This window comes from Rana temporaria, chromosome 3 (genome assembly GCF_905171775.1).
Source record: "Rana temporaria chromosome 3, aRanTem1.1, whole genome shotgun sequence".
NCBI classification, from domain to species: domain Eukaryota; kingdom Metazoa; phylum Chordata; class Amphibia; order Anura; family Ranidae; genus Rana; species Rana temporaria.
Genome location: NC_053491.1, coordinates 232122685 through 232150066, shown reverse-complemented (window position 1 = coordinate 232150066; position 27382 = coordinate 232122685). Strand labels below are relative to the sequence as shown.

The window sequence follows — 27382 nt, the reverse complement described above, 5'->3', positions numbered from 1 at the left end:
TCCTTCTCTCCTTCTCTCTCCGCCTGTCTTCTCATCCCTGTTTTTTCCATGATGTCACTTGAGGGTCTGCTACACTTCGTGTCTACAAAGAGGATATATGGGGGTTTCCTTATACAGGAAAAATATGGGGACTCTTGTTAAAGCATCGACAGTAAAATTCTGTAGAAATATGTGGGCCTGGTCAAACCTCAATCATGAGAGCCACAACACCGATATGAATATCAAAAATATTTATTTTGTAAAAAGGTTTTCTTTATAAAAAGACATAGAAAAAGAAAAAAAGAGGAAAAAAGCAAAAATATTGTACATTGAATACTATAGAATGCATACTAGACAAATTCCAGACTATCAAGTAAAATGATACTTCAAGTGCATATAGATGCAGGTGATCTTCATTTCATCCCACATGTAACGGTTCTACTAGTTTCGCCCAAAGGGGGCTTCGTCAGGAACCAATGGGGGGCAGTAGTCTGAGCAAACAAAGAGTATATCAATGAACAGGAACATATAAATCATAATATATACAAATAGTCACATAAATTGATTATATCGGTACATACAAACGTGTCTGGTTGACCATAGAGTTTAATATAATCATCGTTTATTATAGAACATAAAGATAATGTATTTTATTTAAATAAATGAAAGTCGAGTTAATGGAGTATCTGTGGTAGCTGTGGACTTTAACGAAAAAAATAAATAATAATTGTAAAGAATATATTTACCTGTAAAAATGGACTAAAAAAACCCTGAATGATTGGCCGTGATTGGCTCAAAGTCCCAGATGGAGAATCCCAGATAGATGGAAGGAGGGATGGGAAAAAGAGGAAATGATCCTCTTAAGCATGCGGGTAGGATCGCCGTGCAATGCACAGAGCCTGGATGCAAGCCTATAGAGGAAGAGGAGCCGGAGGCAAGCAGGTACTGTAGGTACAGAATAAAAATATTAGGAATATTGGAAAATTAACAAGTAAAAAAGGAGAAAGAAAAAAGGTAACCAGAAAGGGAGAAAAATTACGATGAACAGACAACTGTAGAGAGATATGTGTAAAAGAATTAATGATTATTACCTGATTAAAATGATGATAGAAAAAATGGGAAGATTGATGATGAGGTAGTCTCAGAAGAGATGGATATAATTCATCCCAAGAGATTTCTGTCAATACTATACTGCACAAAATAGGAAGTCATTCACTACATCATCCGATTGTATAATGACAGATTAGTTTGAAAATTAATTATTAAAACTGCAAACAACAGCAGTAATAAAGATAATGTTAATATAAATATAAACGCCTATATAGGCTGCAAAGTATCAAACGAATCTAAATTAATTAGAAGAATGTGGCATTTTTTGTGTAATAATTCAACTTTATAGTTGTTATACCTATCATAGTAATAGGGGTATAGCATAAAAAAAGAGAATGAAAATACTAATCTAATTAAAAGGAATAATGGTAATGGTTTTACCTGATTCTAGTTGCAATAATAACTGCCGGAAATAGGGCAGATAAATTGCCCAGGAGAACTGTATAGTCCAGATACTGAATAGTGAGAAATAAAAGAAAGAAAGTCAATCCAGGAAAAAATATATTTCCTCATTGTTGACAGATAAGTGAGTAAAAAGTATATTTTCACAGAGTCTGCAAGTGGCAACAAAGTATCACATCCAGATTGTTGTGAATAATGAATTAAACTTGGAAGGAAAGAAAATAATGAAATAATGATAAGACAATGGTAGATGAAAGCATACCTATGACCTGCTGTTGCCTCTGTATACCAAGGAATGATTCCTCTGGCAGAGCTCACGCTGACACATCAGCTGTGCGGCTCACTAATAAGCTGCCCTCAATCAGAGTGAGATGATACACAGCTGAATAGGGGGCAGCTCCTCACTCTAAGATGGGCGTGGTAATCACGGCAGATGTCATGGGGATTGCCCATAGGAGCCACAGGGACCGCGTCTGCGCAGAAGAAGAGCATCCCTCTAGGAGATGCTGAATCTAACGCGCCGGCGCGGAGAAGGGGAACTCCTGGGAAAGTGCACCAGCGTCACAAATGACGCATCAGTGCCTACCATATGGGTGCCGTGAAGAAGCGGACGCGCACTGACACTCAAGCCTCCGCTTGAGTTCAGATCAGTGACGCTGAGCTGGTGCGTGCCCCCTAGCGCCCAAAGTGGCTTGCAGCAATACTAATAGATGTCTGATGATAACGGCAGTGTGCTAAAGTGCAGGAGATCAATGCTGGTGATAGGAGAGCATGCAAAACAGGTTTGAATCCATATCAGGCAAATAAGTGAAAATAGATGTGGGGAAAGGGGGAAGAAGAGAAAAGGGGAAAAGAAAAGAAAAAGAAAAAAAGGGGAAAGCAAAAGTAAATATAAGTATAATAATTGGGAAATAAGAATTGGTGAAAAAAAAGGAAAAAAAAAAATATATTATTTAATTAATTATAAAGAATATTACAGGAATATAATATTATTTATAAAAAATAATAAAAAGATGGAAAAAATAATAATAATGATAATAAGAGAAATAATAATAAGAAAAAGAAAAAGAAAAAGAAAAAATAAATAAAAAATGTATAAAGATATATAATGATAATAAGGAATATAAAATAAATATGTAAAAGAGGGGCCCCCAGTGGACCCAGAAGAGACAAAAGAAAGAAAAACCGTAGATAAAGTCCACAGGTCACAGCATAAAACCACTCGAAATCCATTACAGTAATATTTGACATTAATGTTGTCACATCAAAGTATGTTCTTCTGTATAACCGAAAAAAAATGGTATTCAAAAAACAAATCAAGTTAATTATAAAGTGTTGTTGCATACCTACAGTCATATAAGCTGCACAATAAAGTTCTATACTCCCAAGAGTCGGGTGGTGGGGTATCGCAATAGTGGGGCTCGTATAAGTGTATAAACACAGTTCACGGCGCCAATTGCACCACCTCCTTCTAACAACAGGAAGTATTAGTGCTCAAGGGACTCGGACAAGATTGCTTGATAGGCCTTGATGGATTAAGGCTGATAGCCATTTGGTAAAGCCTGACCATAAAAGATGGAAGAACAGCTCAGATAGAAGAGCTTCAAATTAACAATGTAGTCACCCCGGTATGTCCAGCTTGTGGTCACTGGATTAAATTAAAGAAAGGGTTTATAACTAATATTTTCATTTAACCCTGGATGCTGAGTGGCATTAAGTGTATATATCCAGCGTGCTTCCGCTTGTAGCAGTCGTTTGTCAGCATCGCCTCCTCTCTCATTGAGAGGAATATGTGCCAAGGCAAAGAAGCCTAACATTGCCTGGTTGTGGTTATGGAACAAGCCCATGTGGCGGCTAATGGGTGTTTCCATAAGTTTTTTCTTTACAGCTAAGACATGGTCTCTCATTCTACAAAAGAAATTGCGTTTAGTTTTACCTACATAGTAGGCACCGCAATTGCATTTCATTATATAGATAATGCCAATTGTTTGGCAGGTTGCACGAAACTTGGGTGAATATGTTTCGCCATTAGGTAGAGAAACACTTTCACCTGGCAGAATATATCGACAAAAATTGCATTTACCGCACGGGAAAGTTCCTGTCTTAGTTGGTTTGGGCACCATTTGTGTCGCATAGTGGCTGGTAACGGCTCTATCCCGAATTGAGGGAGAGCGTTTGAATGTTATCTCCGGTTTTAAATGGATGAATTTTTTAATTTTATCATCGGAGGTAAGGAGGTACCAGTATTTGCTGTAAATATTACGAATAGTTTGGTGCTGACGATTGAAGCGTGTAATCACCCTAGTAGTGTTGGCTTTAGAGACATTTTTAGATTTATAGATAAGATCGTTTCTGTCTAATCGGCTGGCTTTATTCGTGTCTACAAAGAGTCACACGGGCGGATTTGGCCAATCAGGATAGAGCATTATGTCTATCCAATCGGGTCTGTTCTCCTCGAAAAGGGTCACGTGGGGCTGCTACTGGGGCTGCGCTGGGACAATCTCAAGTGATCGCGCCGCGCTGCTCCCTCTCTCTGCAGTATGCAGTATTTGCCGAGGTCAAACGAGCCCCCCTTTACGGAGCCTCACGGCCCCCCAGGGGGGCGCGCCCCACTATTTGAGAAGCACTGCATTAAACGCAGCCACTGTGCCCATCAAACGCAGCCAATGTGTTCATCAAATGCATCCACTGTGCCCATCGATTGCAGCCACTGTGCCATCAAATGCTGCCACTGTGCCCATCAAATGCTGCCACTGTGCCCATCAAATAGTGCCACTGTGCCCCATCAAATACTGTCAATGTGCCCATCAAATACTGCCACTGTGCCCCATCAAATGCTGCCACTGTGACCCCCCACCCGCTCGCCCTGTCTTGGTGGCGGGTCAGGCTTGCAGGTGACAGTGGCAAGCGGTGGGACCTTGCAGCAGGTCAGACAGCGGCTCCTGTATCCTCCATGGGTCTGCTCCCCGTAAAATCATAGCGCATGTCCTTTCAGCCAATCAGGTAACAGACCCCCGCCCCTGATTGGCTGAGAGGCGGTTCAGTGTTAGGAAAGCGAATATTCATTGATTATCAGCACAGCCCCCATAAGAGGTGTCCACCACAGCTGCCATTCAGTGCCCATCATATGCCAGTCAGTGCCCACAAAAGTGCCAATTAGTGCCCATCAAAGTGCCAATCAGTGCCCTTTTACAAATGCCAATCAGTGCTCATCAGTAATGACTGTCAGTACCTCATCATCAGTGCTGCCTATCAGTCCCATCTATTAGTGCCCATCAGTGCCACCCATCAGTGCTGCCTGTCAGTGCCCATCAGTGCTGCATATTAGTGCCGCCTATCAGTGCCCATCAATTCTACATATTAGTGCCTCATCAGTGCCGCCTGATCAGTGCAACTCATCAGTGTCCATCAGCGCCGTCAGTGCAGCCTCATCAGCGCTCGTCAGTGAAGGAGAAAACACAATTTATTAACAGAAACAAAAAAAAAATTTGTGGGAAGAAAATGATAAAAATTTAGTTTGGGTACAGTGTTGTTGCATGACCGTTCAATTGTCATTTAAAATGTGACAGCGCTGAAAGCTGAAAATTGTCCTGGGCAAGAAGGGGGAAAGTTTCTGCATTGAAGTGGTTAATGCAGTGAAGGGTATGTGTTATCATCCCATGCACGCAGATTTTCTATATTAAAATTTCCTAAGCAGACCTCCTAATGGGACCCTTTCCACCTATAGGCCTCATAGTAGCGGCATAGGCTGCTATGGCTATTGTTACTGTTTGCAGTCAAAACATTGAAAAGCGGTGACCCAATGCACAGATGTAATAGTCCATTCAAGTAAACTGGATCAAAGTGCCGTATGTTCTCTTTAAATAATGGGTGAAGCAGTAAACATCAGATACAATCTTCCGTGTTGGACATATGAATATGTGAGTAAATACTCTTACCGGAACCGATGGACCCTCTATCTCATCATACGATGGGAGGGTCGTCAGGGCTTGGTTAGACCGACTGTCTAGGCAGGAACGTCACCACGGAGATGGTACGGGGCCAAGATGATCACCATTCGGTTCCGTTTGTCACGACACTTGATTGTATCCGGAATCAACCAATAGCAGTTGCTCAAACACCCCAATTGTGAACGAGAGAAAAAAAGGAAAAGGAGGTGCTCCTCATAGTGTAAAAAAGTATTTAATAAAATTCCTCAAAATGTCCACACAAGTGACAAATAATCAAATAAAAAAGTCAAACTTGCAGAAATCACACGTGTTCCAATAGAATGCAGTGGAGATGCGATAGAACAAAAAACCCTACCGGTTTCGTCTCACAAAGACTTCAACTGGGATACCCCAGTTGAAGTCTTTGTGAGACGAAACCGGTAGGGTTTTTTGTTCTATCGCATCTCCACTGCATTCTATTGGAACACTCCTCACATCCATCCAGGGTGGGAGTTTTTGTTGCTGCTGTTATTCATTTTTTCAGTTTGCTTTTAGACGTGTGATTTCTGCAAGTTTGACTTTTTTATTTGATTATTTGTCACTTGTGTGGACATTTTGAGGAATTTTATTAAATACTTTTTTACACTATGAGGAGCACCTCCTTTTCCTTTTTTTCTCTCGTTCACAATTGGGGTGTTTGAGCAACTGCTATTGGTTGATTCCGGATACAATCAAGTGTCGTGACAAACGGAACCGAATGGTGATCATCTTGGCCCCGTACCATCTCCGTGGTGACGTTCCTGCCTAGACAGTCGGTCTAACCAAGCCCTGACGACCCTCCCATCGTATGATGAGATAGAGGGTCCATCGGTTCCGGTAAGAGTATTTACTCACATATTCATATGTCCAACACGGAAGATTGTATCTGATGTTTACTGCTTCACCCATTATTTGAAGAGAACATACGGCACTTTGATCCAGTTTACTTGAATGGACTATTACATCTGTGCATTGGGTCACCGCTGTTGAGACTCACCTCATTGTTATTTATCATATTATAACGTGAACTTTGACCTTATTGTTTTGGAAGATAACAATTTTTGAGCACTGATTTATTTTGCACTGGTACATTTTGCCTTCAGGCACACTATCAGTTTATGCGCCTGGTTGTTTCAGGTGCTTTTACACACTGAGTGTGCCTCATACACTGTTTGGGGTTTATTTTTTGTTTTATTTCCCAAACTTGTTATTCACTTTTTTTCACGTCAATCATTTGGTTGACACCAAGTGGGTCCCCCATGCGGAGCTTAGAGTGATTGCAGGCTCTACATTGGGTGACACACTCATACATCTAATATAAATAGTCACTTGGTTGACCTTGCTGGGTCAATCTATATTCACTTTTTTCTCAGGTTAGCCCCCTTCAGGGTTTCCTTTTAGCGCCACATTTTTAAATTTTATATTCACGGAGCATCCACTTTGTTATGCTGGCTGCTTGATTCACCTTTATATTTTGATGTGCGCAATATTTACACATACTATTTTTAAAACATTGAACCTTAGCTGTGCAAATCCATACTAGATTAAACAACTGCCTGCAAAATAAGCTTCATTGGCTAAAAATATACACCTTAGCTCACAAATCCTAATGTGCTGTCTTTTGTTCTACAAAACGGAATTTCTTACCATAATTAAATTAGCCTAAAAGCCTCAACACTTCATATATGAAGAGCACATTCATAAAGAAAGATGAATGTCATTGCTCAAAGAAGAGATGGATTTCTTTTCAGATATCTGCAGTGACGTAGGCTGCATCTAAAGATCTAGTCTATTTGTGTCAATATATATTCATTGCATGCATCCTGTTTCTATTTACACACTGCCTCAATCACGACCTTGTGTAAAATGGTAAGAAACCTATCCATGTGTGCTCATACCACTGATTGCCTGCCTAATCCTAGAATCTATAAAAGCACAGCATGACCTCACAGCTACCTACCCAGTAACCTGTGCCTGCTGTAACTGTGTACTAAGCATGTACATATAGTGCTTTGTTGCTGCGGCTTCACACCTTTGGCTGAAAAGGAATAAAAATAAGAAGTACGGGTCATAAGTTGGACCCCACTTGAACACAAGACGTATTTTATTGTGGGAATTACGCAATATGTATGAATCATCTGTACAATATGCTATTAACGGTGAAGAATTTGAGGTGTATTTTGTGTAACCTTTTTTTTGACAGTAAAAAGTTTTCTCTTTATTGAAAAATTAACAAGTGACAGGAAGCAATGACAGTTGAAAGCATCATGAACACAGTCAGTCAAGATTGCATTAACAATTCAAGTAGGGGAATCAGAGGCAGATGCAGTAGTAAGGGCCACAGACCAATAGAGAGGTGAGCCGAACCTAAATCAACAAAGCAGTAGGATCGAGCAGGGGGGGTTCAAGTCAACAGATCACCCCAGTCGTCGTTTCACGAGCTTACGTACCCCCACCCCCTGGAGGGGGGACCAACCAGGAGGAGAGCCACCCACAAGGAGGGGATAGGAGCCGGGGAAAATTTTGTGTAACCTTAAGTGATAGAACATGTTGGTGAAAAAAAAAAAAGAATAGATAGATAGATAGATAGATAGATAGATAGATAGATAGATAGATAGATAAATACCGTATTTTTCACTCCATTCAGGCGCACCTGACCATAATACGCATCTAGGTTTTAGAGGAGGAAAACAAGAAAATAAACATTCTGAACCAAATGTGTACTAAAATATTTACCAGTGCCCATGAAATGCAGCCTGACCTGTGCCAAAGAAATGCACACTTACCAGTGCCAATAACATGCAGTTTGACTATTGCCATTAATGCAGCCTGACCATTGCCATTAATGCAGCCTGACTATTGCCATTAATGCAGCCTGACTATTGCCATTAATGCAGCCTGACTATTGCCATTAATGCAGCCTGACTATTGCCATTAATGCAGCCTGACCATTGCCATTAATGCAGCCTGACCATTGCCATTAATGCAGCCTGACTATTGCCATTAATGCAGCCTGACCATTGCCATTAATTCAGCCTGACCATTGCCAGTAATTCAGCCTGACCATTGCCAATAATGCAGCCCGACCTGTGCCATTATTCCAGCCCGATCTGTGCCGGTGGGAGGTGGTTCTGGCAGCGACGGGGGTGGTTTCCAGTGGCGGCAGAGGGCGGTGCCTGATGTACATTCGCTCCATAAGACGCAGAGACATTTTCCCCCAAATTTTTTGGGGAAAAAAGTGCGTCTTATGGTCCGAAAAATAAGGTAGATAGAATTACAGCTACATCTACTAATGTAGCCCTTTACAAGCAGGGTGCCCAGGCACCACAGAGTGCCTTCAGGTTGCTTCAGGAGGGCCTTGGCAAAATGCCCAAAAATTGCCCAATTTTTGTAGACAAGCCAATAAATGGATTAATCCTGCCTTTTAGTTCAGCCACTGGCATCATAAAAAACAGTAAAGTTATCAGTTGATAAGAAGAATTTCGGGCACCTACACAGCATCCTTGTTTGCCCCCCACCCTTCTTCATAAGGTCACATTAGCTGAGTGATGGAGAGGATACTAAGGGAAAAGAAAAATTATGGAATACTAGTCAGTACCGGTGTGGAAAGGTGTATTTGTTTTGGAATAATAACTCACCTCTAATGTTGGTGTCCTATGTGTGTGGCAGTTGCTGTAATATGTAAAGCTATTAGTTTAGTTTTTACATTTTAGAATGGGGTGGCTTGAGATTGTGCATCATTTTAAAGGGTACCTTGACTTAAAAAAGGTTGAGAAACACTGATCTAATGGACTATACTTAGGCACTCTATCACTCTGTAGGAGGATGATGTCGTTTTTAAAAGTCTTCAGTCCATCTCCTAGTAAAACAAAATGTTTTGGCTTGATGGACTAATATTAACATGGGACTTTACACTTTAAAGGGACATTACACTTTAATGTACAGTGGAAGATCATCTTTGCAAACTGCATTCATTGCCAAAATGTTTCTACTTCAATTAAAACTAATATTATAAATGTATAGGCCTAACAGGTATTTTTTTTTTTTTACAAATTCCTATAAGCCATGTCTGTCTGTATCAGTCTGTGGTGACTAATGCTGGCCATACACGGGTCGAATTTCGAAAGAACTTTCTTTTGAAAATCAGAAAGTTTGTGCGTTTTGTGATCCGATGGTGCCACTATTGATTTCGAAATTCGACCGACCAAACCTTCAATTTCATCTCATGTTCCTACAGAAAAAAAAATTTGTGTCTAGTAACCTTCTTTTCTTTCCGGGAACCTTCTTTTCTTTCCAGGATTTTTATTTTCTTGCACATGCCCATTTCTTTTTCAATTACATTCCTCGCACGATTCTTCCATCATTGTTTAGAAAATCATTTGTTTTTTCAAAAAATATCCAACATGTTGGATTATTAAAATTCGATAGACGCACGAAAATCAGCTGTTGCTGCAGCCCACTAATGGTGTGAAATACGAATGTAAATTCTTAGATTAGATTTTCAAAAGAAAGTTCTTTTGAAATTCGACCCGTATACAGTATGGCCAGCATTAGGCTGGATTGACACCTATGCATTTTTAGTGCTTTTTGCATTTTGCTGATTTGCACTACAGAACTTGTTCCATAGGAAACCATGTTATATGGACTGTAGTGCAAATCTGCAAAATGCAAAAAAACACTAAAACTGCATAGGTGTGAATCCAGCCTGAGGCTGGATTCACACTAATGCGTTTTTTGGTGCATTTTGCAGAAAAGCAGGGAAATTTTTTAACATGGGGTTCCTATGGAACATGTTCACATCAATGCTTTTTTTTTGTGCCTCTGCGTTTTTGGAAAGGGTCTGGGATTTTTTTTCCCGCAAAAAGTAGAATTTTGCATGCAATAGAAGTCAATGGACCCATATCCAAAACGCAAGTACTGCGTTTTTACCGCGATTTTGGCGCGTTTTTGCCGTGATTTGCGGTGTTTTTTTTAACCCTGTTTTTAAATGAAATGTAAAAAAAATAAATTGATGTAAAAAAATTTTTAACGCAAATCGCGGTAAAAACGCAAGTCAAAAACGCAGCAAGCACCGCAAAAAACACTGGAAAAACGCTCAAATACAACATGCATAGGTGTGAATCGAGCCTTAGAACTGACAGAGTTGTGTCTTTTCTAACTATCAGCTGTAGGTAATTGTAGACAGGCAACACAACTACCAGTATGTAGAAGGATAGTAAGGCCTGGTTCACACCTATGCATTTTTTAGTGTGTTTTCAGATTTACAGAAACACACTAAAGTCCTGTAGCACTACCCCCGAAGGAGCCGCTGTTTGATTTAGGATCTACTCTCTTTTTGGCTCAATTCCCCTTTTAACTAGTTTGAACCCTCCCTTGACACATCAGAAGCCTGGTGGTTGAGATATTGTGACCTCTGTTGAACTGGGGTCACAATAGCAGTAATAAAACAACAACAGAATTACCTACCACCAAAGGGGTCCTTCCAGGCAAGAAAATACACTTTACACCGTGGACATGTTTAAATGGAAAAGAATAAGTTTACTTGGTCAAAACTTGAGGCAACAAGCATAGGTTATAATTGCGGGCACAATTAATAAACAATAACTCACTATGATTCGCAAGGACCCTTGCAGGAATCAACAATTAATGACAGTAAGGAAAACTTAGCTAGGAATGGTACCACTCATTTAAACTAAGGTGGACAGTCTATACTCGCGAGTGCCCTCTAGCGGGCAGTCCTACAAACAGTTAATGATCAGGTTGTGGCCAGTTGGTGCACATTAGGAGTTGTAATCCAATGTGGTGATTGGTGAGGGAACTTACAAAACAGAATGTCTGGAACAGTGGATGGTGGTGGGCTGGCACTCGTTAGTGTCAGTCACTTCTATGAACACCCAAACAATTAACTGGGCCTCTAGGTTCCGGGTTGAGGCCGAGGACGTGTCTCCGGCCTGTGAGGTGTCTCTAGGTGTCTGTGTAAACGGAGAGTCAGAAGTTGAGCAAGTGCTCTCTCACCCGACAGGCCGATCCGCCTAAATTCTCCTCAGGAGGCACGCTGGTGTATCCCGCTCCATAGCACGGAGGTCACGGAGGGGGGTGCTCCACTGGTTCAAATGGCAGCTGGATTAACTCTACGATCCCCAGGTACACGGCTGGATGCTGGAGTCTTGCTTCCTTCCAGACAGCTGATCTCTCGGTGGGTTTAGGCCTGGGCTTCTGGCCTAGCAGCGTGGCTGTAGTCTGTCCGCAGCTCCGCAGAGGAGAGAAGTGCAGGTCCAGAGAGAGCGAGAGCAGCAGCGCCCTTTCATTAAGTAACCTCCCCCATAAGTCTGTGCGAGGGTGTCACATGTTCAAATAACACAGGGCATTGTGGGATGTGTAGTCTGTTTCTCCTAAAAGTCAATTGAGTCCATATCTCCTGCTATAAGCAATGCATAACTTCCTTAAAGGTATCTTTACATATTTACAATGGTGTGGATAAAGTTCCAGCGGGGATAACCTGTTGTAAGACTTTGACAGGATGACCCCGCTACAGTCCATTTAACATGGTTTCCTATGGGTCCTGTTCACATCTGTGCATTTTATGGAAAGGACCACAGATTTGCTTTTGGTTTTTGGATCCAAATGGATCAAAAACGTGTTTTGAAAAACATAATTTTCACCTGGAATATGCAAACTGCAACCTGCATAGGTGTGAACCAGGCCTGACAAGTTATATATTTGCATACTTTAATTTTACATCAGGTTGCTGGACACAGATTAATGGTACTCAGCTATGGCCTTTGTTGCCTTCAAACAGGGTAGCTTGTCAGCTATTCTGAATTAGGCTTGCTCCTCATACTACAACACCATGTGGAAACTCTGGGGTCTTTCTCTGGGGTCAGAGGACATCCTGTACTGGTTTTCCTTGTCCATGGGCACGAGAGCAGCAACATGGGATCTGTGGTAGGGTGCCCAAGCAGTGTTGCCAACCTACCAGATTGAAATTTACTGACACGACAACCGAAATTTACTGTCATTTCACAAAAGTTACTAAATTACATTTGTAGGTGCAAATTTCAGTATTTAGGCTACAAACAAGTACGCTAGGCAAATAGCAATGTGATTTAAGGTAGATATTAAGGTAATAAGGGCAAATTATTTAGTCACATCACCCCCTGCCTCCATCCCCCTCTGCCTCCAATCTCCCTCCAATCTCCCCCTGGCCTCCAATCACCCCCTACCTCCATCGTCCCCTGCCTCCATCCCCCTCTGCAGTGCCACCAACAACCCCTGTCTCCATCCCCTACCCTCTGCAGTGCCACCATCCCCCTCTGAGGTGCCACCAACACCCCCTGCCTCCAATCACCCCCTGACTCCAATCTCCCCCTGCCTCCATCCCCCTCTGCGGTGCCACCGCAGCCACCATCACTCCCTGCCTCCAATCTCCATGCACAGTTCCAAGCCAAACCGATCTTGGCTATTTTTACTGGCACATTCCCGCAACCACTGACATTTACGAACGGGGGGGGAAAGTGCCTGTTTTTACGAACTGTCTGTAAAAATACGAACGGTTGGCAACACTGTGCCCAAGTGATCTGTTTAAGACACATTATTTACAGAGGATGGGGAGCTAAATGACTCTGACCAGACAAAATAATCTGCAATTTGCCATTTATCTTCAATCGGTAATTAATCAGAACCTGTGGAAATCATATGTTTCTCTGCTCAGAGGGAACATGTGGTCAACTTGCTTTATGAAATAAGTTCCAACAGTGGTAGCCAACAGCATAAAAATGCACATATGGTATTTCAAAGTATTGGCAGGCCTGTCAGTGACTGTAGCAAATGCGGAAAAAAGTATTTGTTCTTAGAGGAAATGTAAACCCAATTACAAAAAAAGTCATTATCGACTTTAAAATCTCATTGAATTTTAATCCTACCATAAATGTCTTTGTTTAGGCACTTGCTGTTTCGGGCAGATAATGCTTTCCCGAATTACAGGCCCTTATAGTGAAGACACTGAAGTTGACCATATTACAGTTTCTTAATGTTCCTGATAAACTTACCTGAAATTTGCTACTGGGGCAGTCTTGTAGTCATCCTCCTGCACAACAGGAGGAAAACGTGTCCTGAGAACAGCGGCTGCATCCAGTCAGATGCAGCCACTGTTTGTGTATTCTACAGCTGGTATCGGCAATAGCTGCAGCAGAAGAGTCGTACATTTACGCTGTATAGCGTGGATAAAGGAATCAGTTAGGATTTTTTTATTTCAGAGGGCTAAAAAAAAAAACTAATTGAGTATGGCTTAAGGCTGCCTTACTAAAGAAGTTAGGAATCTTAAATCAAAAATTGTGTGAATATTCACTTAAAATATCCAATCATATGAAAACCAAATTCCTTTCATGTTGATTACCCAATCATGTGCTAATGCTTTTCACATGATAATTATAATTTTCACAGAATAACTGAAGTGGATATTCATAAAAAGATTTTCAGCATAGATTCTTAGGCTGGATTCACACCTATGCATTTTTTGTGCTTTTTGCGTTTCGCAGATTTGCACTACAGAATGTGTTCCATAGGAAACCATGTTAAATGGACTGTAGTGCAAATCTGCAAAATGCAAAAAGCACAAAAGATGCATAGGTGTGAATCCAACCCTAATTTCTTTGACGAATCAGCCTCCAAAAACAACCATGCAGAAGGTCAATGTGTAGTTTTTTTTTTTTTTTTTTTACATAATTTTCACCATTAAGGAGCCCACCCTGAGCAATGATGTGCAGCCACTGCAGGAGCAGATGCATGTAGACAGGAAGGGGGCAAGAAAGGCTAAAGGAGATCAGTAGAGCTGAGATGAAAACAGAATGAAGCCAAATTTTCTAAAATAAACAATAACATGGCAGCTATCTCTGATACACAGGGGCAGATCCACAGAGCAAGTACGCCGGCGTATCTACTGATACGCCGGCGTACTTTCAAATTTCCCGTGTCGTATCGTTGTTTTGAATCCTCAAAACAAGATACGACGGCTTCTGGGTTAGATCCGACAGGTGTACGTCTTCGTACGCCTTCGGATCTAAGATGCAATACTTCGGCGTCCGCTGGGTGGCGTTTTCCGTGTCGGGTATGCAAATTAGCGATTTACGACGATCCACGAACGTACGCGCGGCCGTCGCATTTTCGAACGTCGTCTGTAGTCGGCTTTTTCCGGCGTATAGTTAAAGCTGGTATTTTGCGGCGCATAGGTAGACTTGCCATGTTAAGTATGGCCATCGTTCCTGCGTCGAAATTTGCTTTTTTTTTTTTTTTGCGTAAGTCATCCGTGAATAGGGATGGACGTAACTCACGTCTAAGTTAAAAAATGACGTTGTTGCGACGTCATTTCGCGCAAAGCACGGCAGGAAATTTCGGAACGACGCATACGTAGTTCATTCGGCGCGGGGACGCGCTTCATTTAAATGAATCACGCCCCCTACCCGCCGATTTGAATTACGCGCCGAGAGATACACTACGCCGCCGTAACTTTCGGCACGCAAGCTTTCAGGATTCGAACCAAAGCCGGAAAAGTTACGGCGGCGTATCGTATCTCTGATACGCGGCGCAGGTGTAAAGGTATGTGGATCTGGCCCACAGTGCTTTAGCAAATTAAATGTCAGCCAGCTAGGGTTTTGATCTGCTTTAAGAAACTGTATATAAAACAGTAATGGTCAAAACAGGGATCTCTGTTGAGAATAATTTATTTTTATTTTATACACAGTATAACAAAATGCAGATAAAAATCCTGGCAAGGGTTTGAGCAATGAATATCTCTATGGCACTGTGAGCGAGAAGAGCAGATGCTACATTTTGCCAGTTAACAAGACCATCATATTGGTCTAAATTTTAACAAAATGTAGAAGGAAGAACGCTAATGCAAAAATGCATAAACTACATTAAGAAACGCTCACCTAACTGCAAGTGCACACAGTGAATGAAGCCATCTTATAGAACTTGACCAGTTGATAATGCGCCAGTTTAGGTATACATATTGTTAACACCTCATTAATATTCCTCAAAAACGGCTTGTGAAATAATTAGCTGCAATATTGCAAACTTGGCACATCCAGATCTGACAGAAGGGATATGTATCAAGGCTCTCCAAGGAAAAAGGGCCTTATTTCCAAAATCTAGTATGAAGAAAAGTAATGTTTTAAATATATATCATTTTGTGTAGAATATACAACATTAGGTAATATAAGTGTAAATTACTGTATTCTCCCTACTTATCCTTTCAAGGTGTAATAGCAAAATTAAGTTTTTATTGTGATGCCATAAATGGAAGTATGCTTTTTTAACATGCCATACAGATTGCTATTTTTTATTTGGCCCAAATTACTCTCGTATTTATTGCAATTATTGTAAAGTAATTATCATTTAATGAATAATTTTCCTGCATAATGTTAAAAATCAGGTTGGAACAAATTGTTGTAATATATTATACACCAGTAAAAATAATTGAATTTTCTACCTGTATAATTGCCTCCTTATCAGTTTAACCCCCACAAATCAATTGAAATTGGTCTAAGTGCTTGCAGCTTTGTTTTTGCCAAATTCACGCCTAAGCATATGTTTTTTGCGCAGCCTGTTTACTTTTAATGGTCCCTGAATTTAGAAAAAAAATACTTTTCTACTTTTGGGCAACAAAGTATATCACAATGCACAGGGCATTCACATTTGTTTGTTATAGTGTGCTTGAAGGTTATGCATGTTTGTTTCTACTATTCATATGCACTGAGGTGCCAATCAGAATGACTGCCAACACTTGTATAGTGCATACAACGGCATGTTATCATGCAGCAGTTTTTAACACATTACCATCAACACATAGCTGTGCATCTGGCCTTAAGTTAAAATGGAATTCCAGCATTCCCTCTGCCACCTATTAAAAGGAATTAAATACCCCTTTTCTGCAGGATTTTAGCTGGTCTGATGTCACTTCTTCTTTCTCCAACGGTGGTGGGTAGGTGGGCATTGTTGCATGACTGAGTACTGTTCATGTAATAAGTTGTGAGTGCCGTTTTAGTCCTGGAGTACTGTGAGCCCAGCCTGCCTGATGACGTCAGGGGGGCATGTAAAAGACAGGCTGGTCTCACAGAAATGGGCATACTGCCAGCACTTGACTGATGGAGAGGTTAAGGATAGAGCAGAAACATGGAGAGGATAAGTAGAGATTGGCACTATTTTTATTAATGGGGGAACCTATAGAAATTGTTAGACCTGTAGATTTCAACCATAAACAGTATAGAACCAATATTACCAAAACCTCAAACCTAATTAAATGTCAGTCCATGTTTTTGTTTACTTCTTTACTATTAAGTGCTGTCACGTCAACAGATAGGGGTGTATTTACTAAAACTGGAGAGTTCAAAATCTGGTGCAGCTCTGTATAGAAACCAATTAGCTTCAAGTTTTTTGTCAAAGCTTAATGGAACAAGCTGAAGTTAGAAACTGATAGGTAGATTCAAGTACATCTGCCTAAACTTGCGGCGGCGTTGCTTAGCCTGTTTAGGCTACGCCGCCGTAAATTAGCTAGGCTAGTAATGATTCTCAATATACTTGCCTGCTAATATACGGCGGCGTAGCCTAAAGCGGGCGGGCGTAAGTGCGCCAAATTCAAATGTGTTGGAGGGGGGCGTGTTTGATGGTAATGAGGCTTGACCTCACGTTTTTTACGTTTCTTTTTAACTGCGCATGCGCCGGGCACCTACATTTCCCAGTGTGCATTGCGGCTACGTACGCCGCACGGGCCTATTGATTTCGACGTGGACGTAAACTACGTAAATCCCGATTCGCGGACGACTTACGCAAACAACGTACAAAATTTGAATCTCGCGGCAGGGAACGGCGGCCATACTTTAACATTGTTATTCCACCTAATATGTGGAATAACTTTAGGCCTGCTAATGCCTTACGGAAACGGCGTAAATCGACTGCGGCGGCCGGGCTTACGTTCGTGAATCGGCGTATCCCCTCATTTACATATTCTACGCCGACCGCAATGGAAGCGGCACCTAGCGGGCATCCAAAATATTGCAAAAGCCGTTGTATCTTAGATATGTTTAAGCGTATATCTGTTTGAGCATACGCTTAAACATAGGTCGGCGTAGATTCTGAGTTAGGTCGGCTTATCTACTGATAAGCCGGCCTAACTCTACCTAAATCTACCTATGATTGGCTACCATGCACAGCTGTCCTAGATTTTGCACACTCCAGTTTTAGTAAATCAACCCTATAGTGTTTCTCCAGAATGAACTGTCTTCTGTTTGGGCCTTAAGTTGTTCCAATAGCATGACCATGGTTTCTGTAACTATAATCTTATTAATGGTCTTCTTCTTTTCCCTTCAAATTTCCAAGCAAAATTTGGATTATGCTGTTGTTTACTACTACAGAACCAAGTACAATGGGGGAAATTTACTAAAACTGGTACACAGAGAATCTGGTGCAGCTGTGCATAGTAACTAATCGGCTTCTAACTTCAGTTTGTTTAATGAAGCTTTGACAATCAAACCTAGAAGCTGATTGGTTACTTTGCACAGCTTCACCAGATTCTGTGTGCACCAGTTTTAGTAAATCTCCCCCTATGGGTCTAGCAAACGTTAGCATTGCAGAACATCCACTAATAAACCAAGACCGGTCAGTCTGCATAATTTTTGTATACCGAATGTGCAAATTCTCAAATGGTTCTGCATTTCTACAAAATAGGTATATAATGAAAGATTTCTTTGTATGGTTTTTGGCATCCATGCACCTAACACATTGGTTGGTATGTTATTTATATATACTTTTTGGGCCATCTCCAGCCAAAATTCATGTTTTTCGTTTTAAACAGAATACAGATGGCTTGGATCCTTTATTGTTTTTTTATTGTTGTTGATATCATCAGTGGGGGAATTTCCTCTTTCCTCCTGTTTCAGTGACTTCCTGTCACATTTTGATGCTTGTACTTGTATTAGTATTGATGTATCTATTGGAGATATTTTTCCACAACTTCCTGTTCCAGTAAAAGGAGTACAAGAAGAAGAAAGAAATCATTCTGAGGGAGATATCAGCTTAAACAAGCAACTCCTCTCCACTACAAAATTAAAAAATGTTTTCCTGGAGTTTAGCTTTACTTTCTGGGAGTGTATACAAGTCTTGTTGTGTATCAGAATGTACTGTGTTTTAATGACTTTAATGCACAATCTTTTCATAATTGAATATATATTCATTCTTTTTGTTTGCAGATTATACGCTAACAATAATGTCCTGGACAGAGGAGACCCAACTTCAAGATGAATCTGACATTTTGTAAAAGAATGTTATCCAGGGAAGACCTCTTTAGACTTTTCTAAAAGCCATATCTCTGGTTTCTACAAACATTTAGTAAGATCATCCAAAGACAATCTTCCAAAACCATGCACTATGCTTCCTGACATAAACTGATTTCCACAATCTGCGCCCAATATAAAATATACTTCAGGTTATGTTTACCAAATGCTAACTGTTTGTAATCTATTGGACTTCAGAAAGATAACCCCAAGCAGTCTGCAAACAAAATGATTAATGTATGGTAATAACCACGAGAACAAAGCACAAGATGAAGAAGAGTAAATGAATAATAAGATTACGGAACGAAGGAGCTGGGAATGATATGCCATCTTTGCACAAAGAATACCTGACCCTGGTGCCCCCGTCTGTAAATCTGCAGTGCGTGTTTGGGGGTTCGTGCCCCTCTGTATGGCAGAATAAGATGGTTATGTCTCAGGGCACATACACTTTTCTCAGTTGTTTCGCTGGTTTTTGGCTTATCTGGGGACTTATTGTACTGCTGTGTTGTCTGTGCAGTTTTCTAAGACGCCGTATGAAGAGACGTAGAGAAGAAAGGCTGCGGGAGCAGAGTCTACGTTCTGTACACATTGAACCACTTCAGTACGAGGAGTATGTCAGCAGCCCCCGTATTCCTGTGGCACATCGGATTCGGGCACAACAGGCTGCCCAACCACCACCACAACAACAACCAGCAGCAGCACAAGCTCGACCATGGTCTGCTACACGCAGGAATGGTAAGCAGGAGCAACCAATGCATAGTTATTGTCATAACTACTATATGTGCCCAAAGTCTGACTCTGGACCAAACTATTTTTACATAGAATGGGGGGAGATTAGCCTTCTGTCTGGTTTTTATTGCTGCCTGTAAGTGTTTTTTTTCTTTCCTCCCGTCTTCTCATCCCTTCTTGTTAATTGGACAAGAAGTGATGAGAAATCTCTCACACAGAGACACACAATGCAATAATATATCTTATTTTTTTAATGGAGAGGAGTTCTGCCTATTTCAGTGGTATGTGTGTCAACATCAGTGAGGTTTCCCTTATAGGGTGTCATTGTGAGAGAAGGTTAACAAAGAGGGTCTCCACTTTGGGCTGATATACCTGTCAGCCTTTAAAACAAAAATAAAACACTAATCCACACTTCATTCAAGTAAACTTTTCCCTTAGGGCGATCATACACTGTTCGAATCTCAGCCGGTTTTAGCAGGAACCGGCCAAGATTCTAACCATTAATGGGCAGGCTGAATGTATTATGTTAATCGATTTAACAACTTGGGTACAACCAGCCTGCTGGATTTGCTTCCAATTATCGCAACTGGCTGCTAGAGCCACTAGTGATAATCTTCCCCGCTCGCTCCCACCTCCTGCCTGGAGAAGACAATGGCCCGGCAGGAGGGATTCCCCTGTTAGTGTTGTCTGTGCTGATGGGGGAACTGTGCAATTTTTTGCCGTGGCTGCAGGAAAGAAATTCACATCGTCTATGGCCAGCCTTAGTTAAGACAAACAGGTACACCAAGGATAAATGCAGGTTAACACAACCAAATAGCCCTTTTATAGTACAGACAGATTAATAAAGATAGAACAAGCCTAAACCTAGGTACACCAAGGATAAATGAAACATAAAACAAAAATAAAAAATATGTAAATAAAAACACTTTATGGCTGAAATATATACAACATAAAAAAAAAATTGTTCTACATCGCAGCAACACTCAACTGCTACGTGGTAGGGGATCGTGCATAATTTCAGGTATTGTATTAATATTTTAATCAGAGCTTTTTTTCTCAGAAAATAGGTGCAGGAACTGAACCACGACCCTGTTCAGATTTCACAAACAGTAGAAGGGTATTAAAGGGGCATGCAATACCAGGATTGTATTACATACAGAGTGCAGAGTTCAGGTGGTTACATACAGAGTGCAGAGTTGTCACTTGTAAACAGAAACCAGACTTCTGTGTTTACAAGTGATTGTGGTGAGCAGGCACCAAAGGTGGTGGAACTGAGTTCCCCCAAGTTCCCCCTGAAAAAAAGCCCTGATTTTAATACTTTCCCTGAATCTTGGCTAATCCAATGCGTTTTAGATTAAAATGCATCAGTTTAGCCTGGTGTGCAGGGAACATATTGATCTATTGATACAATACCTGCAGAATCACAAAGGAAAGTGGTGCTGGAAGAAAGTAGCTATATAATGCCCAGCATGTGTCACTGTCTGTGGTTCCTGCTCTGACCAATGTCTGAATAATACTCAGAGCCAACAGCCCAATATTCCTTATTAGTACTGACCCAGGGGACAGTTGCCTTCCAATCCTGGACTGTCAAATGGGCAGCTCTGCCACTAGTGATCCTGCTGCTGGCAATTTGTATGCGGTTTAGTAGCACTTTCAGGTCTTGTCCCCTCAGCCAGTGACATGCTCCTTGTGATCTTTCACCAACCCAGTCTGAACTGGAAGAAGTACCAAGCCAAATTCAGATAGTTACTCTGCTTGCATTAAAATGCATTTATGGATATAAGAGCTTCCTCAAAAGAGGCATGAGTTTTCAAATGGTCAATTTACAGCCCATAGGGTTTTCATGATTCTTATGGTTTAAAGCAGTATTAAACACTAAACCAAAAATCTAATATATTGCAGCTTACCAATCATTAGATGTGGTGGCTGCATCAGTTTTCATTTCTTATGCCTCGTACACCCAATCAAAATTTCCGATGAAAAAAGTCCTACAGACTTTTTCCATCAGAAATTCCGACCGTGTGAGCCCAATGGAATTTTTCCATCGGATATTCCGAGGAATTCCATCGGAGTTTACATAGTGAACATGTTCTCTTTTCCTCCGATGGAATTCCGATGTGAGTTTGGTCGGGCTAAGGCCCAATCGTGTGTACGGGGCGTTAGGCTTTTTTCCCTCTGTTTTCACCTGGTGATCTGGCCGGTAACAACCCTCCTGTATTAGAATGCCCCCACTCTGAATGAATGAGCACGGGGGGACCTTTGAACAACAGCATTGTCAGTCTGGGGGAGGGGAGTGTTAGATGTACTAGTAGATGTACTAGTAGATATAAATAGACACATTCAAGTCAAACTCTGGCTAATACTTTATAAGCACTTACAGCAAACATTTTTTTTTGGGGGGGGATAAAGGTTTTACACAAATAAATAAAAGTTGAACATTGCAAGCACCCTTGCCAGTGGTAAATGGGTTTTCTCATCTCTGTAACTGATACATTCTGCTGGAGAGCTTGTTCTTTTGAAAACAACAGACTTACTGGCCAGATACCAAGATGAAGAAAGCCTAGAAAAGAAAATAAATGCAGCCATCTAAGAAATGGTAAGCCGTAACTAAATGAAATACTAAATGTTTGCCTTTGGGTGTAATACCACTTTAAAAGTATAATGCCGCGTACACACGATCATTTTTCGGCATGAAAGAAAACATTGTTTTAGAAAAAGGCCTTTAAAATGATTGTGTGTGGGCTGCGCAAAAAAAAAATTCGAACATGCTGCATTTTTTAACGTTATTTTAAAAAATGTTGTTTTTTGGGTTGTAAAAAATGATCGTGTGTGGGCTAAAACTACGTTTTAAACCCGCGCATGCTCAGAAGCAAGTTATGAGATGGAAGCGTTCTGGTAAAACTACCGTTCATAATCGAGTAAGCACATTCATCACGCTGTAACAGACAAAAAAGCGTGAATCGTCTTTTACTAACAAGGAATCAGCTAAAGCAGCCCAAAGGCAAATAGAACTTCCCCAGAGTGCCGTCGTACGTGTTGTACGTCACCGTGCTTTGTTCATCATTTTTGAAAAACGATGGTGTGTGGGCAACGTCGTTTTTAATGATGAAGTTGGAAAAACTTCGTTTTTTGGACATGCTGAAAAACAACATTTTCTTTCATGCCGAAAAATGATCGTGTGTACGCGGCATAAGATACAAAGTCAAAGTACAGCTCTGGCTTTAAAATCCAGCTGGCCAAACACTCATGAAACACCCATATGTAAAAAGGGCAGTCAAAAATGATATTTGCTGTCACAACATTAATTAACAAAATTTGAAAGGCTCATATTTGAAATAAAAAGTGTACACAGTATCAAAATGTCAAAATTGCTTATGGTGAAATTAAAAAATATAGCATTAAAAACTAACCACAATATGTCACAATATGATAATGGGACACGAATTACAGTATGATGTGCGGAACAAAAAAATACTAGCTACTGTGTTGTAAGTAAGCTACAAAAGAAGGCCTTCACCATATATACATACCAAAAACTATTATGGCACATGTATTACAATATGGACCTTCCCCCACAATGAAAGTACTGTTAGGTGGGTAGCAGTGGAGGCTGGTTCTCAATATTTTGGGGAGGGGGGCAGCAAACCAACGCCACCCCCAACCCACCTGCTGGAGACGGACGTGAAGGCGGTGATCAACCCCCCACAGGAGGCCTCCTTGCCTTAGGAGGCAGATGACAGGGATCTCGCTCATCGATCCGGGGGCCATTGCTTCTCCTCCTGGCCGAAACAGGAAGTGGATCGTGAAACCCGAGAGACCCGATTGGCTGGGAGTCCCAAGACTCCCTGGTCAATCGGGTCTCAGGACCTGTTTTCAGATTGGCCAGGAGAAGACAATAGCGAATATTAATTTGCTACTGTCACACAACTGGGTGGGCTCAGGGCGCAGAGCACCCTTTTTCGAAGCCAATTAGCTATTCACATGCTTTAAAAAAAACATTGAAATCCATGTCTCCAGCCCCTATGGACAGGCCACCACTGGTGGGTAGCATGATGTGCCATGTATTGCAATATTAAAGTGGAACTACACTGCATCTTAACACCACAAACCAAAAATGCTAAATAAATTATTCTTAATAATTAAAGCAAAGTAAATACAATACACTTTCCTACCTATTTTCTAATGCTAGCAGCGTAAGGATTCAAAATAGTCAATGTTGATTGAGAGAGTAAAGTTCAGCTTTAACCACTTAAGGACCGCCTAACGCCGATATACGTTGGCAGAATGGCATGGCTGGGCACAATCACGTACCTGTTTATTATATATTTTTGGGGGATATTTATTATAGAAAAAAGTAAAAAATATTGAATTTTTTTTCAAAATTGTCGCTCTATTTTTGTTTATAGCGCAAAAAATAAAAACCGCAGAGGTGATCAAATACCACCAAAAGAAAGCTCTATTTGTGGGGGAAAAAGGACGCTAATTTTGTTTGGGAGCCACGTCGCACGACCGCGCAATTGTCAGTTAAAGCGACGCAGTGCCGAATCGCAAAAAGGGGCCTGGTCCTTTACCTGCATTTTGGTCTGGGTCTTAAGTGGTTAAGTTCCAAAATAAACATATTAAGTCTGCATTTTAATGGTACATGTAGTACACTCAGGAGATTGCCGACTACAAACAATGAACTGGATCACAGAAGGTGATGGAACAACCAACCAGCAAATCAAGTTTTAAGGATAATTTAATCTCAAACAGTGAAGGAGCATTAGGCTATATTCTGTAATCAGTCCCATTTATCAGTATCTGATACATGTTGCTCATATTATCTGTAATATCACATTTTGCTGAAACAGGCAAATAAAAAAATAAAAAATTGAAAATTTGGAGTAAAACAGCAGGAGTCAGTAAACAGTGGGCATTATTAAAGTCTGCCATCCTGGTGGCAACTAGTTTATACTGTATGTTAGGTAAATTAGTAAAAGTATACAGAAGAGAAAAACATTATGGTTCACTACAAAGGCATATAAGATAGTAAGGTGTCCTTTTATGAAGCAGTGAAATCTATTCATTGCTTCGTTCTCCGGCATTCACAAAGGAGATTTTTCTCCTCTGTGTGCCTGTTTATGAAGCAGAGTAGATCGCTTCACCCTTGGAGGAGTGAAGTGATCTACCAACGCTTCAAACAGTGGAGAACGGCCCCTGATACTGGAATCTTGTGAGAGTTTACGAGATTACAGTACAAGAAATTCACAGAAACACTGAGATGCCAGTTTATTGAGCAGTGATAAATTACCACCGCTCAGTACACTGACAGACGGCGTGGTTAATGTTATTAAAATAACAAGTCCCCCTACATAATATATATGTATACACACACACATTATATATACACACACATTATATATATATATATACACATGTACACATTATATATATATATATATATATATATATATATATATACATATACACATTTTTGTATACACATAAATATTACAGGGGGACATGATTACAGTGTTGGGGGGTCTGAACGAGGTAGATAGAAGTTAAAAATCTTCCTCCTTCCTCCTCAGATCCCCCGGGATTCCCTCTTCACTCCCCGCTTCACCAGCTCTGAGATGGTGAATCGGGGAGTGTGAATTCTGACACAGATCACCAGTGAAGTGCTCAGATCGCAGCTTCATAAACTGCCTGTTACTGTGTCAGTCTATGAGGATTCTCTGTGTGTGGAGATAATCGGCAAGAGAACAAGTTCAAACATCTTCTCCCCCGATTATCTCTGTTTCATAAACTGTTTATGGGCTGTGATCAGTGGTGATCCTTGGGATCACCGCTGTTCACTGCTTCATAAACGGACACCTAAAAGGGAACAAATTCAGTATATTGAAGATACACGGAAACAGCCAGTCTTGTTTATAGGAGTAGTGGAAATGGCTAAATCCAAAGGAGACAAACATTTTTTAGGTTTATCAGTGACAGGAAAAAAATACTATGGGTATGGGATGAAAAAATAAAAACTGGATACAATACTTATGTTGAAGATGACCTGGATGTAAGAAACCATTAAACAGTTACTTGTTCAGTCTTTTCAGAAGTAAATGACCCTAACAAAAGTAAATTGAGGGATCATATTGGTTCTAGTATTGAAAGTACATTTTCGGGGGGTCTAGGGTCTTAAAAAAACAATGAATCCAGATGGCATTTGTTCCAAAGTTCTATATGCCATTTGAGGTATAGTTGTTGGACCGTTATTTGATATTTTTAATTGTTCTCTTCTAACAGGGGAAGTACAACATGACTGGCACATTGTTTAGCTAATATTGTACCTATTTATAAGAAGAGTAGCAAGGAAGTAGCTGGCAACTACAGGCCAGTGAGTTTAAAAGAGAAGTATGGGTTTTGTTTTGTTTTTTGCTTCTTTTTTTTTAAATCATACTTTTCTAGGTGGATGCATCATTGGTCCAATGCTGCATCTGTCCCCTGCCGTTTCTAAGAATTGAGCGATTTGGCTGTACTTCTCCTTTAACATGTATTGTACTCAAATTAATAGAACCACTTCTAAAAAGAAGGATTGATGATCATTTGTAAACACACAGTTTGCTGGAACCAGGTCAGATCATATCAAACTAATGTGATTGGATTTTTTTTTACTATATAACAAATGGTGTGGGCATAGCCTATCCTGATTTCAGCATTTGATACTGCTCCACGTAATGATCTCATAAAAAAGTTGTACAAGCTAGCACATGTGTCAATAGATACACAGCTGGCTATAGGAAAGACAGCAGTATTTTCCATATAAATTAAAAAGATTGTATTCGAGAACTGCGCTTAATCTCAAAGACAAAAAACAAGCGCTCATGCGATGATAAAATAGATCTCAAAGGTTGCCAACATTAATGGCTACAGCTGCTACCTTACAACACCGGTTTTCTCGAAACCAGTCAAAACATAAAAAAACGGGTAAATACAAATAAATATATAAATATTAATATAAACCAGGTAGCGCTTGTGCATGTATATATCTAAAAAATATATTTACTATCTCTCTGATTAATTAATGTCCATTTGAAAATTCCACTGCAGGAAAAAGATGGATAAAAAATGAGGTAAAAGTCTGCATAATCCCAAGAGATAAAGAAATCTTGCTGTACACAGAAGATACCACCTCCACGCAAGTGCTCAAAGAAAAAGGAGGGGGGTTGTGTGGATAGGAACCTCCTATTGAGTAAACTCTTACCCCAGAGCGATCAAACATCAGCGTGTAAATGATTAGTTAAAAGGCGATCTCAGCAAAGGTCTCCACTCACTTAAGGTCAGCCAATCTGATTACTCAGTAATTAACATAAAGAAAAGAGAAAAGAGTGGACGTAGTGTGACCCCGTTTCAAAAATTTAATCGTAAAACATTTAAAATCCATCAAGATGTAAACTCACATAGGGCAAAATTAAATCAGCATATATCACAATCACCATGGTCAGTCTGGTATCAGAAAAAACACTGCATGGATGCCTTCGTTCCTGTCACCATCTGACGTCAACACCTACGTTACTTGGCTCCACCCTGACTAGTTTAGTCGTATAGACGTCATCTGAGGGTGGAGACAAGTAACACTCACATTTATGCTCACGAGCGATCCTCGTGGCAAGTAAGCCATTGGCTATGTTTCACCAGCTGACTATCTCTATCTCTATCTCAAAAGAGCAACAACTAATTGTTACAACTATTAGGAAATTCTGCTTACGTTACAGCACTAATCACCTCCGACAGTATTTTCCATATAATGCTAAGATCAAGAACATGGGAATGTTCAAAACTAACCTTAGAAAGTATTCTTACATACTGTAGATCAAACATAGATCGAAGGAG

The 27382-nt window shown here is 40.6% G+C and overlaps 1 protein-coding gene and 1 long non-coding RNA gene across 4 annotated transcripts in view; one reads left to right on the top strand and one right to left on the bottom strand.

The window, feature by feature from the left end:
• PRR7 (proline rich 7, synaptic) overlaps window positions 1-27382 on the top strand; it is a 106719-nt gene that overhangs the window by 44666 nt on the left and 34671 nt on the right. For both annotated transcript variants that reach the window (XM_040344447.1, XM_040344446.1), the window contains exon 2: window positions 18704-19522. In XM_040344447.1, the coding sequence (XP_040200381.1) occupies window positions 19111-19522 (412 nt within the window). In that variant the 5' untranslated portion in view covers window positions 18704-19110. The remainder of the gene's footprint in view (window positions 1-18703; window positions 19523-27382) is intronic.
• Window positions 755-1868, bottom strand: LOC120932211. Of its 2 annotated transcripts, none has more exons than XR_005747936.1 (3): window positions 1471-1868; window positions 1071-1170; window positions 755-924 (listed from the first exon to the last, which is right to left on the bottom strand). It is a non-coding gene; the product is annotated as an uncharacterized LOC120932211 (long non-coding RNA). The 2 variants fall into 2 exon arrangements; XR_005747937.1 differs by having other exon boundaries at window positions 1071-1165.